General features: G+C 42.3%; 1 protein-coding gene across 2 annotated transcripts; it reads right to left on the reverse strand.

Annotated features, from left to right (window-relative positions):
- Window positions 1-269: 269 nt before the first annotated feature.
- On the reverse strand, window positions 270-17,686 carry CDHR3 (cadherin related family member 3). Of its 2 annotated transcripts, XR_015061480.1 has the most exons (5): window positions 17,484-17,686; window positions 8,667-8,769; window positions 7,520-7,607; window positions 6,535-6,633; window positions 270-5,428 (listed from the first exon to the last, which is right to left on the reverse strand). XR_015061480.1 is itself a non-coding variant. In XM_085894303.1 (4 exons), exons 1-4 carry the CDS (start codon window positions 17,502-17,504, stop codon window positions 5,394-5,396), a joined length of 258 nt encoding a protein of 85 aa, XP_085750429.1. In that variant the 5' UTR covers window positions 17,505-17,686; the 3' UTR covers window positions 270-5,393. The 2 variants fall into 2 exon arrangements, 1 of the variants encoding a protein (XP_085750429.1); XM_085894303.1 differs by lacking the exon at window positions 7,520-7,607.
- Between the last annotated feature and the right edge of the window lie 60 nt (window positions 17,687-17,746).

Here is a 17,746-nt window from a genome sequence, read left to right on the forward strand (position 1 = left end):
CTTGACCGATGCTCAGCAATTAAAAGAATAAGAGCACAAACAATCCCCATTGGTTGGCATCCATGGGAAGGAGGAAATTCCTCCTTCGGAAATGCCCCCCCCCTGCTGGGTGCAGTAAGAAAGACGGCTGCCATTGTGACGTCACTGGTACCCAGAGTGCCTCGGGAAATTAAGGCACTTCCCCCAAGCTCAATGGCTGTGTTTGTGCCGTCTAACAGTCCTGTGTCGCATCTCATGTATTTGTCTGTACGTCCGTGTGTGTGTGTGTGTGTGTGTGTGTGTGTGTGTGTGTGTGTGTGTGTGTGTGTGTGTGTGTGTGTGTGTGTGTGTATGTGTGTGTGTGTGTGTGCGGCAGCTCCACAACAAGCCATAGATCCTGAAAAAAAAAGAAAAAGAAGTGTTTGTTACGCCAAATCAAAAAGGACACAGACTTCATTTTTACCAATCTCCTGTACATCAGTGACTTCTGGATTATACTCGATCTCTACGTAGATTTTACAGATGCCTGTCTGATAAAACACCGACAGCTGGCTGGAGTGAAGCTCCATCAGAGTGAAGCACTCTCAGCAATGTGATCAGGACAGAATAGAGAATTTAAACACAGAGTGGAATGTTATCCAAGGAAGAAATGAAGATTTAACTTCAATTTGTTTGACATCATCACTTGTGTCTTGACCTGATCTTTGTGCTCTTTCCTGGAATGAGAGAAGTAGGGATTCAACTCTTGACACTTACGGTCACAACAGATACAGGTGAACATTCCTCTTGTCAATGAAGTAGAATTTTGTGTTCTGAAAGAAGTCATCTTCTGCCTGAACTTGTAAATGAACGAATGAGCCCATCAATTGAAGGATCGGAAGTCCCGGACACACGGAAATCCGCGAAAGATTATCGCACTGCATTCGAGAAGTTCATCATCAAGGTCATGCAGAATTACTGTACAAGTGACCAAGAAGGAAGTAGATGAAGTACTTTATTTAAGGCCTGAGGACTACTCCTCTTACTACTACTACTCCTACTAATCCGCATGCCCAGCTAATGGGTGTAGGGAGCGACCCCCTTTTGTGGTTTTGCAGTTCGTTCCCTTGGGATGGGGGAACGTGAGGTTAGGGCAGAAATTTTGTGGGTTTCTTTTACCATGGTGCCGGTGGTAGTTTGCCTACTCTTTGTGAAAGCCACTGTGGGATCTTTAGTGTCCACCGACTAATGCCAGCGGACGGGACAACCGTTTAATGTCCATCCGAGGGACGGCACACACACATTGATGAATCACCCTGCCTGAGAAACATCACAATGACAGTTTATGGCTGGGTAGACATTGGAACCCAGGGTAGACAGCTTAAAGGCATGTGTGTATCCTGTCAGGCCAGGGATGTGGTAGTTCACTGAGAAATTTGGTGTAAAAAATAACAAAATTGGTCATTGGCTCATTTGCTTTAAATTAGGCCTGAAGAGTCTTGTCAAGGGGTGAGAATTTCTGTAGAAGTTGATACCAGTCACTGAGCAGTAGAAGGATCAGGCGGATGTATGTCCTTTCCAGAAACGTACCCCTGAGCTGCTGTTGTACTTGTACACGTTCCCTGTGACTAACGAGAAAAACAATCAATACAAGGAGTGTGAAGATGCTTTTCATTAATAACTAGCAGAGCCTACCCGTCAATTCTCTGATGGACCAATTAGTCGTCGTATTTGCCAAAACCTTTGGGTGAGAAGGAGAAAGAAGGGAGGACAAATTTATCCATGCAGAGAATGCTTTAACCCCTCACCCTCACCCCAACCCCTCTCCCGGTCCACATCCTCACGTCCTGCTCCCCCCCCCTTTGCCCCCCCACCGTTCGTCCTGATGTCCCTTCTCACCAGAAATGTCTCACACATGATGATAGGCTATGACTGGCCACTCCATTTTTGAGGGGTGGAGTGTGGGGGGTGGGGGGGAGGATGGAAGGGAGCAAATTTACCTGTGTGAAGAGTGCTTTAACCTCAGCATTGCCCAGGTAAAAAAGGAAATTTTAATACCCTCTGCCACCACCAGAAGGTGGTGCAACACAGTACATATTTACATAGAGAATTTACGCCCCCTCGTGCCCCCCCCACACCCACACGTGAAGTCATGGCTACATAAGCCTATGTTAACCCCCACATAATGTTGTATTTGCAACTCAAGAGCTGGTGGGATAGCCTGGTAGAGCCGCTCAAAGTAACTGATCTTGAGGCCTTCACTTCTGACTCCTATGTCAAGAGCCCACCACTCTCCGCTCTAACAGCAGTACACCGAGGGATGGGCTTGGAGGAACGCAATGCATGAATTCCTCTGTAAGCAGAATGAGAATCACCTGACCACAGGTGATGGTCTACCCCCTCACAGATTCCTCACATGTGGGCCTCCTTCGCTGCCTTCAGCACACATGCAGTTTTATGCCTCAACTCCCTGAACAGCTCAGCTCTGACAACAAGCCTGCCCCTGCGACTCTGGTCAATGGAATCCAGTGTCCGTTGGGAGACAAAGTTATTGTTCACCCAACGGTGGGTTCCAAGACATCCACCGGCAACATCAAGGATGGTAATCTTGAAGGCACAGCACAACTCCTCAGGATTCCCCAAAAACACCCAGACCCCAAATCCCCAATCAGCTTTTTCACAAACTCCTCAGCTAACCTCTCATAACCATCCCTATCAGTGCCAGTCAATGCATTGAAATTCCCCGAGATGAGAAGAGTATCTCGCCTGGAGTACTGATCAACCATAGACTTGAGCGTGGCGTCCTTCATGGCGAGATCACTCGGCTTAGTCGGAGCATACACAGAGACCAGGGAAACAACACCCAAGGAGTGATGAATCCTTCGTCTCATAATACGCTCGATGACAGGTGCTACCTCAATTATCATGGGAGTCAGCTTAATGGACACAGCGACAGCAACTCCTTGTGCATGGTAACCATCAGAGCGATCAGGCCAACAGCAGATGTAACCACCCGCCATGATCTCACCACTATCCGGTGAGTGGTGGTCTCCAAACCTCAGAGAGTGCTGCAATACCCATGTTCAAACGCTGGAGCTCAGATGATAACAGAGGTAGGTGATCATCCTCTCTTAGGGCTAGGACATTCCAGTCACCGAACCAAAGGGATCACCCGAGGAGACCGCCGTCTGGTGGACCACACCTCAGCACCACACCACCGCAATCTGACCCAGGAAGTTTACAGCATTCTTTTCCTCCTATCATCAACGAATGGGGGTCCCGAAGGCTTTGCCCCAATCCACTCATCTGGTGAACTGCCCTGCGAAGGGCAGCAGCACAGGAGGTACTCCCACGGAGTGGGTTTTAAGTTTTCTTTGCATTTCTGGGTTTTGCGGATTGAAGTGTTTCATGGTGGCCTGAATGCAAATCCTGCCACCAACCTCCTAATAAAAAAGTAACCCAACTGCAGGAGGACGTCCGCAGACACCGTTGGCACTAGATATGGATGGCCGTTGGCTCACAAGGAGCTCCTCCACCCTTTGCCAGGTTTTGTTTTTAATCCTGCTGGGTGTCCATATCCACCCGAGTGTGGGAGCCGGTTTAGTCGCTGACAACCCATCAATGAAACAGGTTAGTACAGGTTTACCTGGTACCTGTAGCAAGTCACAGATCTGATCTGACCTTACAATAATTGAAGAAGAAATCTGAAAACATTGGGTTTTTGTTTTTTAACCTCTCTTCTGAAGCTAGCCATAATTGGCCCGGTTTGGTGGTCTTGCATTCGGTGAAAATGAAATCTAATGAAAAGTTGTTTTTGTAATCTTCATTCAAATGCAGCACAAGGTTGCGGGGCAGCAACATTGGCTAAGGGTGCGGTAGTGATGCAACTTATGCAATGCCCTGTGCTGGACAGGAAATTGTAATTTGTCAGGGTGCCGGCTCGAGGTCATCCACTATTTGCGAAGAACACCATGGGATCATTAACGTCCACTTACTAATGCTGGCAGACGGGATGCCAGTTTAACGTCCATCCGAGGGACAGCACACACACACATTGATGAATCACACTGCATGTGAAACACCGGGATGACTGTTTATAGCTGGGTCGGGATGCTAACCCAGACAAGATAGCTCAGAGGCGAGTGTGCGTACCTCGAGGCCATCCTGTCAGCCATTCTTATTGCAATCAAAATGTTGAATAATTTCGAGAGAAAGGAGAACTCAAACAATCGCAGTAGCTTGGCATGTTTGTTGGAGTTGTCAGTTATTTTAGCTTAAATGATGATGTGGAAAAAGACGGTTCGCGCGCCTTAACAAAATCCTCATGCTTCCACCAAAATCAGTTGAAAGATGACAAAAAGTTCCACCAGGAATTACCCAATATCAAAGTTTGAGTTAAATTTTTTTTTCTCCATTTGGACCCCTGTGGCCCCCAAGTCCCCACCCCTTGAGGCATGAACCGGAGGTCAAATCGAAACAAATCATTACAAATTTCATGTGTCCTAAATGTTGATTGCATATATAAAGTTTTATTTAAAAAATGTTTTGAAATGTGCCCATAATTACATTTTTCGTTATTTTACTTTTGGCGGCGGGAACAAAAATGGCATTTCTCTTGGACCATGTGTAGATCGTAATGACCAAGTTTGGTGAATTTGTGCCCAACATATTATGAGATAGCGTGACGGATGAACAGACAGACAGAGACAGACAGAGACAGACAGACATACAAACCCGATTAGAATATCCCGTTTTTTTGAAGGTTTTTGAAGGAATTTACGTGATTTTCCCAAACATTTACTAAGTCCGCCATTTTGACACACTTCCAGTCAGGTGATCGGCATGACCCCCACAATTTAACATCAGGAACCTGTCCGAATGTTGGAACCCAAATTTGGTAGCATTCCGACTGGTGCGTCTGGAGAAGATGATTTTTTAAAGGAATTCATGCGATTTTCCCAAAAGTTGACAAAGTCGACCATTTTGACACACTTCCAGTCACGTGATAGGCCAGGGTAGGGATGTTAATTATATTGCGGAACTCATGCCGGATGTTGGAACCCAAATTTGGTAGCATTCTGACTGGTGGGGAGAAGAAGATTTTGGAAGGAATTTGCGCGACTGCCATTTTCGGTCATGTGATCGGCATGACCTCCACAATTTAACATCAGGACCCTATCCTAATGTTGTAACCCAAATTTTTTAGCATTCTGACCGGTGGAATTCGTGAAAGAATTCCTGTAAGAACTTATCATTTTAATTATAATACTTGCATTTTGACAAATCTTGTGCTACATGTGCAAAGGTAGTACAGAAACATGTAGTGGTGCACCAAGGGCATACCGTAGTGGTGGCTGCAAGTGGACGAAAAGGATCTGTATCTATGGCGATGATTGTGAATCTGTATTGTTGAACAGTTTCTGCCTCCAGATTAATCAAACGGAGAGATCATTCCGGTCAAGTGGTATACCTGTGAGCCAGACCATTTTCCTGTCACAATTGTTGCACCTGAAAGTCAATATTCTTACTTGAACAATATTTTTAACTATTGTTGTGTCGTGTTATTTATTAGCTATGTGCAGACATTTTAAAGTGTTGCAGTACTATTTAACCCTTCTTATTCTACTTAATATTCTTATTTGGAATGCAACACATGGCTGCAGGTAGCATAGTGTGCTGAAAGCTTAGCTGCGCTGCTGCTGCTGCAGTGCCTCCTGTAGGTTAGAGCAGGAATTTGTACTTTTTTTTTCAGGGTGCCGGCTCACTTACTCATCGCAAAGGACACTGAAGGATCCTTAATATCCACCAACTAATACTGGCAGACGAGACGCCCAGCTTAACGTCCATCCGAGAGATGGCACACACACACGCATTAATGCCTCACCCTGCCTGTGAAACACCAGGATGGCAGTTCATAGCTGGGTCGAGAGTCATACTCAGGTTGGACAGGTTAGAGGTGAGTTTGCATATTTCTAGAGGGCCGACGTTATCCTGCCATCGCATGTATGCCCTCCATCCAAATTCATAATATCTATACAAGCCTGACTCTTGAGGGAGTTGTGCAACATTGCTGTTTAGTGCAAATTTAGGCTTGAGAGAGAAGAAAAATGATGCATAAGAGTGATGCGCCTCGTGCCTTGCATCAGAAAATAGAATTCATTTTAAATCTCCTCCTAAAATATTACTGCAGAAAGTGTATAACAAAACATTTCCTCGTGTAATAAGTTTGTCTTACTATAAGTCTGAATTTGAAAGCGAGTAACATTTTGACCCAAAGTTCAAAATACTCAATAAGATGAGATTGCTGAAAGATGTAAGGAGGATTTGTTCCAAACAATGAAAAGACTATAATGTATAAATAACTTTTAGTGCCAGGTCAAACTGTAGAGGTCATGACCTGGAAGAACTGGGTAGCCCCTGCACCAAGCAGACACGTCACAACATTTGGCAGGTCTCGGTCAGTTGCCAACAGGATTCCCATAGGTACCGGTGATGCTGTGACAGTGCCAAAAACAGTCTGGATGTTTGCATTCAATTGTGGTTGTGCTGTTCACTTTTCATGCACCAATAACTCACCTGAACTTGTCTCTGCTGCTCTGAATTCATGCAGCGTCTTGTTGAAAATGGGTGGAAACTCGTTCTCAGGTAGAATGCGTGCATATATGGCTACTGTTCCTAACGAAGGTGCAGAACAACGTGACAGGAGGCATTAATAAAATGTATGAATAACACATTTTAAATGGTCATTTAGTAGTTACTAGCTGAAGTACCCAGTGTTGTCCAGGAAATTCAATTAAATATGTATTGAAATATTTCCTGGATGACAAATTGGGGAATGTTGGCCTTATGGTTTCGGATGAATTATCAATATTGGTTGTTGCAAAATGCACTTGGACCACTTTCCCTTCTTTTAACTTGTTTTTGCTAATCCCATTTAAAATATATATATATATATATATATATATATATATATATATATATATATATATATATATATATATATATATATATATTCAAGGCTTTGTAATAAAAATATTATTCCACGGAAAACTATATGTTTTTAATAACAGGCGCAAGTGTAAATGTCAAAATAATTTAATTTGTGTTGTTGACAACAAATCACAACAACCTCAACATACGATCTTCTCACAATACATATTACTTTATCGCTCCTGTGGAAAACCCAGGGAGTATATACCCAACATACTCACTCGAGGACTGAACACGGAGGTGTTGCATGTGTAAACACTATGATAATTAAACTTGTGTTGCTAACAACAAATCACTGCAACCTCAACATATGATCTTCACAATTCATATTACTTGATCGCTAAGGTAAAATAAAAACCAAGGCAGTGTACATACAGTACAAGCACAAAATCCGAATGAGGCCCGAAGGCCAATTATCTGGTTTTATCTGGGGTTAATTTTTTTCCATCCAAACATATCCCTTGACCTTCCTCTGGATGAAAGAAGAGGCCATGCAAAATTTGGTTGCACTGGTTCCTGCAGGGTCCGAATGCATAAACGAACAAACAAGCAGTAATAGACTGGTACTTACGAAATCTTCAACTTGACCTCTGACCTTGTCTAATAAAAGCTGTCTCGAGAGAAGGTAGCGACGCAAACCAGAAGTTTCTACGATGATTCTGTACCAAACCATCAAAAATCATAACGTCGACCAAAGCAAAATTCTCCATTTCTCCACGCAATTATTTTATATTATTTTATCAGACACAAAACCGTAATATTCGGCCATCCACCACCAATCTTTACATATTCCGACGGCTTCACGAGTCAGGCATGCGACGATAACCTTTATTGGGATAAAAAAAATGACTTTTAAACACCATCTTTATTGAAAACACCATCAGCGCGCACACACAAAACCTTTACATGGGTCAACGATGCGTCTGCTTGAGCGCACTGCACCACGTGACGACCCGTGACGCGCGAGTGAAATATTTTTATACAATCTTAAAACGTCTCCAAAACATCCGATTTTTACCAGAATTTCGACAACCGAGTTTTAAGCGTCCTAAGCGATCGCAAAAACCGAAGAAAAAATTAAAATCGAAGTTAAAACGAACTCGTAACGTCGAGCGAAGCAAAAATACTCCATTTCTCCACATGAATTTACGGAATTATGTTTGACCTCACTGTGACCTTGACCTTTGACCGATTTTGACCAAAATCTAATCAGCACTAGCCATCACCCTCCTGAATCACGTGGTGCAATTTGACATTGGTAGCTTCTTCCGTTCTCAAGTTATCATGCCAACAAACAAACAAACAAATAAACAAACACACAAAAACACACAAACAAACAGAAACGGAAGTGATCAATATACTTAAGAAATCTTTGGATTTCGTAAGTAACAAACAAATTTTATTCTTTATATATTAAATATAGTTCCAATGGGGCTGCGAGGAGAGCCCAGAGGTATACATTGTCAAAATAATGGCCTTTTAATCCTTGCTTTTTGCTGCAGCTGTATCGCTATGAGATAGGAAGACAGCAATGCAATCCCACCAACTGTACTCTTTTTGTTCTTCTTTAATAGTCAGCAACACAAGGCTGCAGGGTAGCATCGTTGGCTGTGGGCACGGCTGTGCCACTGAACCAACTGTACTAATACTGCACAACCACACCAACTGATCCAATAACTTGAGAGCTACAATATGTACCATAAGTCTAAACTTCTTACCATGAAGCCATGGTGGCGCTGTATTAATAGCTGTGACCTCCAACTTTATGGTGTGACGTGCAGCTTCTGGTGATGTATCTTCATCGTCGAGATCTCCATTAAGCTGTGTAAAAAGGATGTGGAACCCCACAGACATGAACATATCCCACCAGGAGGTCAACTTAAGAGTTGCCAACATCATCGATAACATTAAATACTGTGCAAGTTTCTTCTATGGAAACTACAATGTTGCAAAAAATTGAAACACAATCAGCAAACAATTATATTTCCAATTGATTACATTTCACAGCAATTTTTCTCAATCATAGACTTCAAACAAGTATGAAACAGGCAAGATGTATTTATTTGGTCCCACAGGAAACCACATAATCGGATTTCTTTCCCAATATTTTTACCCAACACGGATGAAGCGAAAAGCGGAGTTAACCAATCGGTTCACTTTGTCTGTCTGTCTCTGTCAGTCGAGGAACAACTTGGTTTCAATTGAATGTTGTATTTTGAACACGAAGTAGAAAACGAACCTGCAGTTTAACACTGCTTTGGCTCTGAATTTGTCCCGATTGCGTTGAGAGGAGTTAGATAATATTTTTATTCTGTCTGCCTGTCTGGCAATCAAACAAAATTGAAAATCATTCCAAACAGGAAACGTTCTGTTTTTAAGGACGTCATAAAGAACACAAACAACAGGCACGAATAACTTATGTGAAGTGTAAAATAAGGTGGTGTAAAATACGCTGCATCAATGGTGATAAACTTCCCAATTTTGTTTTTCCACAACGTTTAAAATCTTTATTTTATTAAAATTGAATTATATACTTCAACAATGTAGAACACAAAGAGCATTATTGGCACTTTCAAAAACCTTTCGTTTAGCAGTACTTGGCCAAAATATTACATCATTTTAGATCATCTCGACCAATCAAATTTGCTGCTCGTTGACCCCACCCATTGTCCATTTTTTTATCAAGACTGTCCGGGGATAAAGTGTTCTATGAACTCGAGTTCATTTTTTTTTTCTTTTCTGTTTTTCAACTTTTATTTCTAATCATCGATAATGTTGAATCTATTTATTACCTACACAAATATGGTTGGAAGGAGCCCCTCCTCAGTCCTCTCCCATCCCCATCCCCATCCCCCTGTATACACCATATATGCAACAGTCTGAACCATTTCATCCACTCCCGAATACAAGGAGTGAGAGTTCAAAAACTCCACCATTCTTGTATATATAATAAACAAACGGTACCTTTACTTTGATGTTTTCTGTTGCCTCATTATTTCACTCCATTGTTTACCTTAGCAATGGTGGCAATGGTACAGGAAACGTTTGCACATGTTACTCTTCCCTTATCTGTGTTTGTTGACCTTGTTTATCGAATTAAAATACTGTACATCTTGTTTCGCTTGTCAGGACTTTGGCACTGCATCGCAATAAAACAAACATCTGTTTGAATTGTCCTTATTCTACCCTTGGGACTCTGTTTACCATTTACTAGGTCTATATTTAATCCAATTTTGCAAGTGAGGAATTCAGCAATCACCAGAAGTAGAACACATCAATAGTTCTGTTTACTACACTTACAATGACATGTCTGTCCATTCATCCATTGGGACCATACTCTGTTCAGAGCGTTGGTGCTGCCTAAGCAGTCTCCTTGGCTATTGGACACAATCCTTGCTGACACTCATTTTTCCCGACCTCAGAAGGATGACAAGCAGAGTCAACCCCACCTGGTATTAATTCAACAGCCAAGGGGGATTTGAGCTCAGGATCCTCAGATCCCAAGCCCACCACCCTAACCATTAAGCCAGCATCAGACATAATGACATGTCCAGTGGCTCCGTTAATAGAGAAAATGTCCAAAGGTGGTATGGAGACCATGGAAAAATTACAAATCCGGTTCTTCATATCACGGTCATCGTCCCAGATCCTAACTGTGGTCACCACCTGTCCTTCGAGCATGTTCTCAGTGAGACTTAGGTTATGGTGAGAAGATCACAACAAATCATATGAAACATTGATGAAAATGCAAAACTGTAAATTTGATAAAATTAACAATAATGAAATACACCTCATCTCGTTTCATTTCACGTTTATCCATCAGCTTTGCTGGAATTTGATACCCGTTACCATTCGGCGCAGGGCTTGCTACACCATTGTTGTTTTGGATTTTGCATCAACAATACCTTTACGTATAGTTATTGCTTTATATACAAGAAAAACATAAACCTAATTTTGAATCAAATTGAATTGAAATTGATTATTATATATTATTTCAACAAAAATATGGATAATTGAACTGTCAAATAAAGGTAACACTCTTAGGATAAAACTTTTCACGATTAATTTCCAAATGCAATTAAAATAACAAATGATACAAACAATAGCGATAGTACAACAACCCCCCCCCCCACCCCCCCCCCCCCCATCAAGCTGTCAATCCATCAAAATTGCACAAACAGAACAATTCAACAGATAACTACAGTATCAACTCGAGTGGCACTCGGTGGAGCGCATGCCTCCGCCAGGTTGAACAGTTAACGTTTTGCATTCCACTGATAGGCCGATCTGAATCCATAACTGACCCAAAATCTAATCACCGTGTTCTTATTACTTAACCAACTCATCCACTTCGTTTTGTTATATAATAACTCATGCACAACTTTTTGAAATACCATGCTATATATCATTTTTGGCTCTCAAGTGCCTTCAGAAAGTCTTCACACCCCTCAACTTTTTTCACATTTTGTTGTGTTACAGCCTCAATTTAAAATGGATGATATTTTAAAAAAATTGTCACCGATCTAGACAAAATACCCCATAATGACAAAGTGAAAAGATGGTTTTAGAAATGTTTACAAATTTATTTAAAATGAAATAAAGAAATATCTAACTTACATAAGTATACAAACCCGTGAATCAATACGTTGTAGAATCGCCTTTTGCAGTGTTAAGCTTCAAGTCTTCTTGGGTTAGGTCTGTATCAGCTTTGCACATCTGGATTTGGGGATTTTCTCCCATTCTTCCTTGAAGATTTGCTCAAGCTCTGTCAAGTTGGATGGGGAGTGTCGGTGAACAGCAATCTTCAAATCTTTCCACAGAATCTCAATGGGATTCAAGTCTCGGCTTTGGCTGGGCCATTCAAGGACTTTCACATTCTTGTTCTGAAGCTATTCCAGTGTTGCTTTGGCTGTTTGCTTGGGGTCATTGTCTTGTTGGAAAGTAAATCCTCACTGCAGTCCAAGGTCTTTTACACTCTGAAGCAGGTTCTCCTCAAGGATTTCCCTGTATTTGGCTCCATTCATTGTTCCCTCTATTCTTACAAGTCTCCCAGTCCCTGCCACTGAAAAGCATCCCCATAGCATGATACTGTCGCCACCATGCTTCACAGTATAGATGGTGTGAGATGGGTGATGAGCTGTGCTCGGTTTCCACCAAACATAGCGCTTTGCATTCAGGCCAAAAAGTTCAATATTTGTCTCATCAAACCACATAATCTTTTGCCTCATGCTCTCAAAGTCTTTCACATGCCATTTTGCAAACTCCAGGCAGGCTGTCATGTGCCTTTTTCTCAGGAGTAACTTCCATCTGGCCACTCTCCCCAAAAGCCTAGATTTGCGAAGTGCTGCAGAGACTGGTGTCCTTCTGGTCAGTTCTCCAATCTCAGCCAAGGAACTCTGTCGTTCTGTCAGAGTGATCAATGGGTTCTTGGTCACCTCCTTGACCAAGGTCCTTCTTGCCCGGTTGCTCAGTTTGGTTGGACGGCCAGCTCTAGAAAAAGTCTGGGTAGTTCCATATTCTTTCCATTTCCTAATGATGGAGCTCACTGCGCTCATGGGAACTTTTAACACTCTAGAAATTGTTATATACCCTTCCCAAGATCTATGCCTACTCCCAATTATATCTCGGAGTTCTACGGACAGTTCCATGGACTTCATGGTAGGGTTTCTGCTCTGACACATGCACTGTCAAATGTAGGACCTTATATAGAAAGGTGTGTTTCTTTCTAAATCATGCCCAATCAATTGAATTGACCACAAGTGGACTCCAATCAAGTTGTGGAGACATCTCAAGGATGATCAAAGGAAATTGGATGCACCTGAGCTCAATTTGAAGTGTCATAGCAAAGGAGGAGGAGAGCCTGGTGTTGGCGTAGTGGTTAGGGTAGCGGCTTGGGATCCAAAAGGTCCTGAGTTCAAGCCCCGTTGGTCACTTGAATTAATACACACCAGGAGGTTGACTCAGCCTGTCATCCTTCCGAGGTCGGCGAAGTGAGTACCGGTGTACTGGGCCTGGTGTATGCCCCGGTTAAATAGGTGTATCATATCCCTGTGTCGTAAGAGGCGACCAGGGTTGCGTCAGGAAGGGCATCCGGCGTAAAACCTGTGCCAAATCATTATGCGGATCATAACGGATGATCCGCTGTGGTGACCCCTAATGGGAGCAGCCGAAAGAAGAAGAAGCAAAGGAGGAGGAGGAGAGGAGATAGAGGAGATTGGGACCATACTCTGTGTAGAGTGTTGGTGTTGCTGAAGCAGTCTCCTTGGCTATTGGGCACAATCATGGATGGGTCACCACTCCAACAGTATACCAGCATGCTGGCACTCATTTTGCCGACCTCAGGACGACAGGTCGAGTTAACCCCACCTGGTATTAATTCAACAGCTAAGCGGGATTTTAACTCACGACCTTGGGATCCAAAGCCCACCACCTGAACCATTAAGCCAACACCAGGCATATAGCAAAGGGGTTGAATACTTATTAATGAAAGACATTTCAAGTTTTCATTTTTAATTAATTTGTAAAAAATTCCCAACTGTGAAATCACATTTGTTCCCATCCAACCCCATTCTTCCCTCCAGTCCTTCAAAATACACCCCATCACAATCTTACATTCTTTCCCACATTGAAGTCTCGCTTTATTCGTTGAGCAAAGGATATAAGCTTTTGTAATTACACAATGATTATCACTAGTTCCTTGCAGAGTTAGAAAGTGAGCAGAGATCTGAGGTTGACACTCGCATGTCCTCGTGCTTCCGGATATTGAAGTGGGTTGCCATTGATGTCCCTGAACGTTACAATGAGACTGTCGTGAGCACACTTTCCGCCAGGGTCACAGGTGTGCACTGCCACCGACAGCCTGCCCAGGTCGAAAAACCAGTTAAAACCAGTACACATTTTCAACTGGTCTCTATTGGTTCTAATTGGTCTTTAACTGGTCTCTATTGGTTTCAACTGGTACCAGTTAAATTCAGTCAGAATTCCAATTTCCCAGTTGAAAAAACCAGTAGCTCATATTTGTACCAGTTAAAGTCTTACTGGTTCCAGTTGATACCAGTTGCAATGTACTGATCTCCCAGTTGATACCAGTTGCAATGTACTGGTCCCAGTTGATACCAGTTGCAATGTACTGGTCTCCCAGTTGATACCAGTTACAATGTACTGGTCCCAGTTGATACCAGTTAGTTAAATACAATTGTATTTCAACTGGTAATATATCACTCTATTCCAATTTCCATATTAAAACCAGTAAGAAACCAACTGGCTTTACTGGTACCAGTTGGCAACTGGTTTCAACTGGTACCAGTTGACCAGTAAGCTACTGGTCTTTACTGGTTTTTCGACCTGGGTGTGCAAACCAGCACTGTCGCAGTCTATATTATTGTAAACCAAGCGGTTTCCAGATGCTGCAGGGGAATAATTAATGTGCCATTAATTGTTTGATTTATATATTATCCCATTCCCATAAGAAGTGCTCCTGCTGTTACTTTATTCCCATAAGAAATAAGGAAGTGCAATTAAAATCGTAATTGCCTAAAACATCTTAATGTATTCTGTTATGGAGCAAAGCGTATGAACCATGCAAAAATTGATATAAAACAAAGCTATGGGTCGGTTTCATTTACAGTTACGGCAAAAGTATTGAACCTTTACAGCATTTTTGAAATCTGGATAGATGGATTCATCTCATACCCTTCGCAAGGTGCCGTGGAGTGCCGAAGCTGCTTCCTGGGTAAGGAAGTATACTTTTTCAGTAAAACATGGATATGATTTGATTGTCACCACTTTCCTGATATGGTTCCATTGTTTGCACAACACCAAACTGCTTTGGGAAATATGTCACACTTTAGCAATGGGTCGAGACTGATTCCTGATGCAGCCAGGTGGCAAACTAGGAAGTTATTTTTATGTAGTGGTCTTTTGGCTGAACTTATTGGGTTATTGGGTAGTGAATGTTCTAAGATCACCAACGATTTTTGAGCGAATCCTCTTCAAATCTGGAGTCGAGGCACTTTACCAATACACCCAGATACCTTTAAAAAAAAATAATCATTTAGGTTCCCGTCCCGGTTTTAAAGCTTTCAAGGTGAAACACCAAAAATGCTTTGTCACATCCCTTCAGATTAATTAGTAATACTTTTATCGAGTCATCTTCCAGACTATTGTCGAGCTAAAAGTATTATAAGATCCTATATCTCGTTTCAGCACAAGTATAAGAAGCTCCTACACAATTTCAGGGAGTTGTTGCAATGTCAGTTGTCTTTTCTGCTTTTTCATTTTATCGAGTTCGACGAACCAATCACAAATGCAGATAATTATAGAATGCTGTTATTCGAGATGTGCATGCAGCTTGTAAGAAGTTGATGTTTATGTACCGGTATTAAGATTATAGTTGGGCTGCTAATTTGTAGTCTCGGTATGTGGCTACACTACAAGAGTAATCAAATACTGTTGTAACTAGTGGAGTGTTTGTAGAAGCTTGAAGCAATAATTGATGAAGTGTAAAGGAGGCAGTGATGTAGGGATTGTGTTGTGACACAATACTGTTAACTACTCTCTAAACAAGTGGTTCTTAACCTTTTTACCACCACGCCCCCTCTAGTAGTTGGTCCTTGCCTCCACACCCCCCCCCTCACATCTTCAACCAAATGATTAAAAATCTCTCCTGAATTAAAAAAGGAAAAAATGAAAAAAGTGTGTTTTTAGTATTTTCTTGAACAAACAATTCTGTATAAACAACACTCATATACACAGCATATTTAATGAGACACTTGACATTGCTTCTTAGCTACCAGATCTTGAATGCATGGTCGAATGCCAGAGAGAGCACAACGCAAGTCGCCTTCCATGTTCAGCTTGTTTCTGTAATTGGTCTTGAGAGCAACGAGCGTGGAAAATGCAGCTTCACAAAGATACGTTGATCCAAACATTGTCAGAATCCGAAGAGGTGGATGCGAGATCAAAGGGTAAACGGTAAGGTACATGACCAAGAACGTCTCGAGATCCAGTTTTTTGACGTCTTCTTCAGGCGAGGAGTTGAACTTTAACTCACGAAACTCCTCTTTTACGTAGTCTGAAATATCAGCAACTTCACATTGAAATGTGTTCCGAATGAACTTCCAGGCTTCGTGCTTCTCATCTATATCCAGAACTATCTGATGAATTCTGCTTTCAATTCAGTCAGATGAGTAATTATTTGTTTCTTTAACTCAGAACCAAGGTAACTGTGAATGAGAGCAGAATCCAGGTTAGCAAAACTGGCTGTATTTCCATCCTGAATTCGACATTTCCAGGGGTCGAGTTTGGCCATGAAGGCTCGAATGACGTCATGGTGCATGATTATGTTGATGTTTTTCCCTTGGAGTTTGAGGTTGATGGCATTCAGCGCTTTAAAGATGTCGACCAAGTAAGCTAGAGATTGCAAAAATCCTTCAGACTGGAACTTGTCATGGAGATCTGCTTTCTGCTGCGAATCTAGAAATGTTGCCACTTCTTGTCGTAGTTCATAAAGCCGTCCAAGCATGTTTCCCTTCGAAAGCCATCGTACGTTTGTGTGGAAAAGCAAGGCTTGATGTTCAGAAGCCATATCCACACACAGCTGTTTGAAGAGACGACTGTTTAAGGCTCCAGCTTTAATGAAGTTGACTACCTTGATAGTCAGGTTCATGACATCCCTCATTTCAGCAGGTAGAGTTCTGGATGCTAAGGCTTCACGATGAAGGATGAAGTGCGTACCTATAGCAGATGGACTTTTTTCTTTCACTCATTAGGAAACCAGATTGCAAACCAAGCTTGGCCGGAGATCAATCAGTACACACCCCTACCAGCGAATCCCACGAAAGTTGATTTTCCTGGAAAAGTTTGATACCACTTGAAAAATATCTGTTGCTGTTGTATAACTTTCCATGGGATGGCAGAAGAGCATTTCCTCTTTAACCCTCTAGAGCCCAGAAACCCGGCCCATCCCCATCTCCCTGAGATGTGGATACATCTGAAAGAAGATGGGGATGGGATACCAGACACCTTGACGTTATCAAACTCCTTGAGTTCCGATACTCCTGTGTAATACCACACTCCTTGGGATACCATTACACCTTCACGATTTTCCTTCAACATTTCCTTTACCTAATCTTATGCAATCTTTGTCAAAAATAAAAACAAAAAAAACGGTCTCTTAAAATGTTTCAACTTCTTTCACACGTGTCACGTGTGGTTCTCGGTGTTGTATCGTAATTGGCTACTCTTCTGCTTCAAAAGGCTGTTTTCAATTTGGCCTTTCCTTCATCCCGTGTCTTTAACGTCCAACTGTTACAACGTTTCTTTTCTCCATTCTCTTAATTCTTCTTTATTGCATCCACCAAGTAATGTCTATAATCGCATCTCTGACTTAAAAATATTTTTCAAATCGCAGTTTGCAATGCATGTTCATGTTCCATAAATCGTCCTTTTTCCCAACTTTCGTGCCAATTCACCCCACCTCCTTAAATCTACCTCCTCCTCCTCCTAACCCCCCACCTGTTATCCCCTCTACTTACCTCTCCCATCTTGCCCCTCATCCGACCTCCGCTCTTGGCACCTCTTCACTGTCTTCTGCTTCAGTATCAGCTCCTCCTCTGTTCTCCCCAAAGTGTGTGGTGTTCTAACATATGTGGGCTCCATTCTAGCCTAGCCTTGCCGAGCCTAACAGATATCTCACTCTTTCAATCAGGACACTAATCACCACAAACATGCTCCTTCCTTCCTCTCAGCACCCCCTCCCCCCTCTTCCCAACCACTCAAATCTTGCCCCTTCCCCTGC

This window comes from Eptatretus burgeri, chromosome 9, assembly GCF_056783735.1.
Source record: "Eptatretus burgeri isolate ZD-2024b chromosome 9, Ebu_testis_v1, whole genome shotgun sequence".
In the NCBI taxonomy this organism is placed as follows: Eukaryota; Metazoa; Chordata; class Myxini; order Myxiniformes; family Myxinidae; genus Eptatretus; species Eptatretus burgeri.

What these genes read in the sequence shown, in the direction of transcription:
- CDHR3 (XM_085894303.1), bottom strand. Translation starts at nt 17,504, where the DNA reads ATGAGGGGCAAGATGGGAGAG. An exon ending in TGAGGGGCAAGATGGGAGAG is followed by an intron (nt 8,770 to 17,483) that starts GTAAGTAGAGGG and finishes CTTTTTACACAG; the next exon opens with CTTAATGGAGATCTCGACGA. An exon ending in AGCAGCAGAGACAAGTTCAG is followed by an intron (nt 5,429 to 6,534) that starts GTGAGTTATTGG and finishes TCTGGCTCACAG; the next exon opens with GTATACCACTTGACCGGAAT.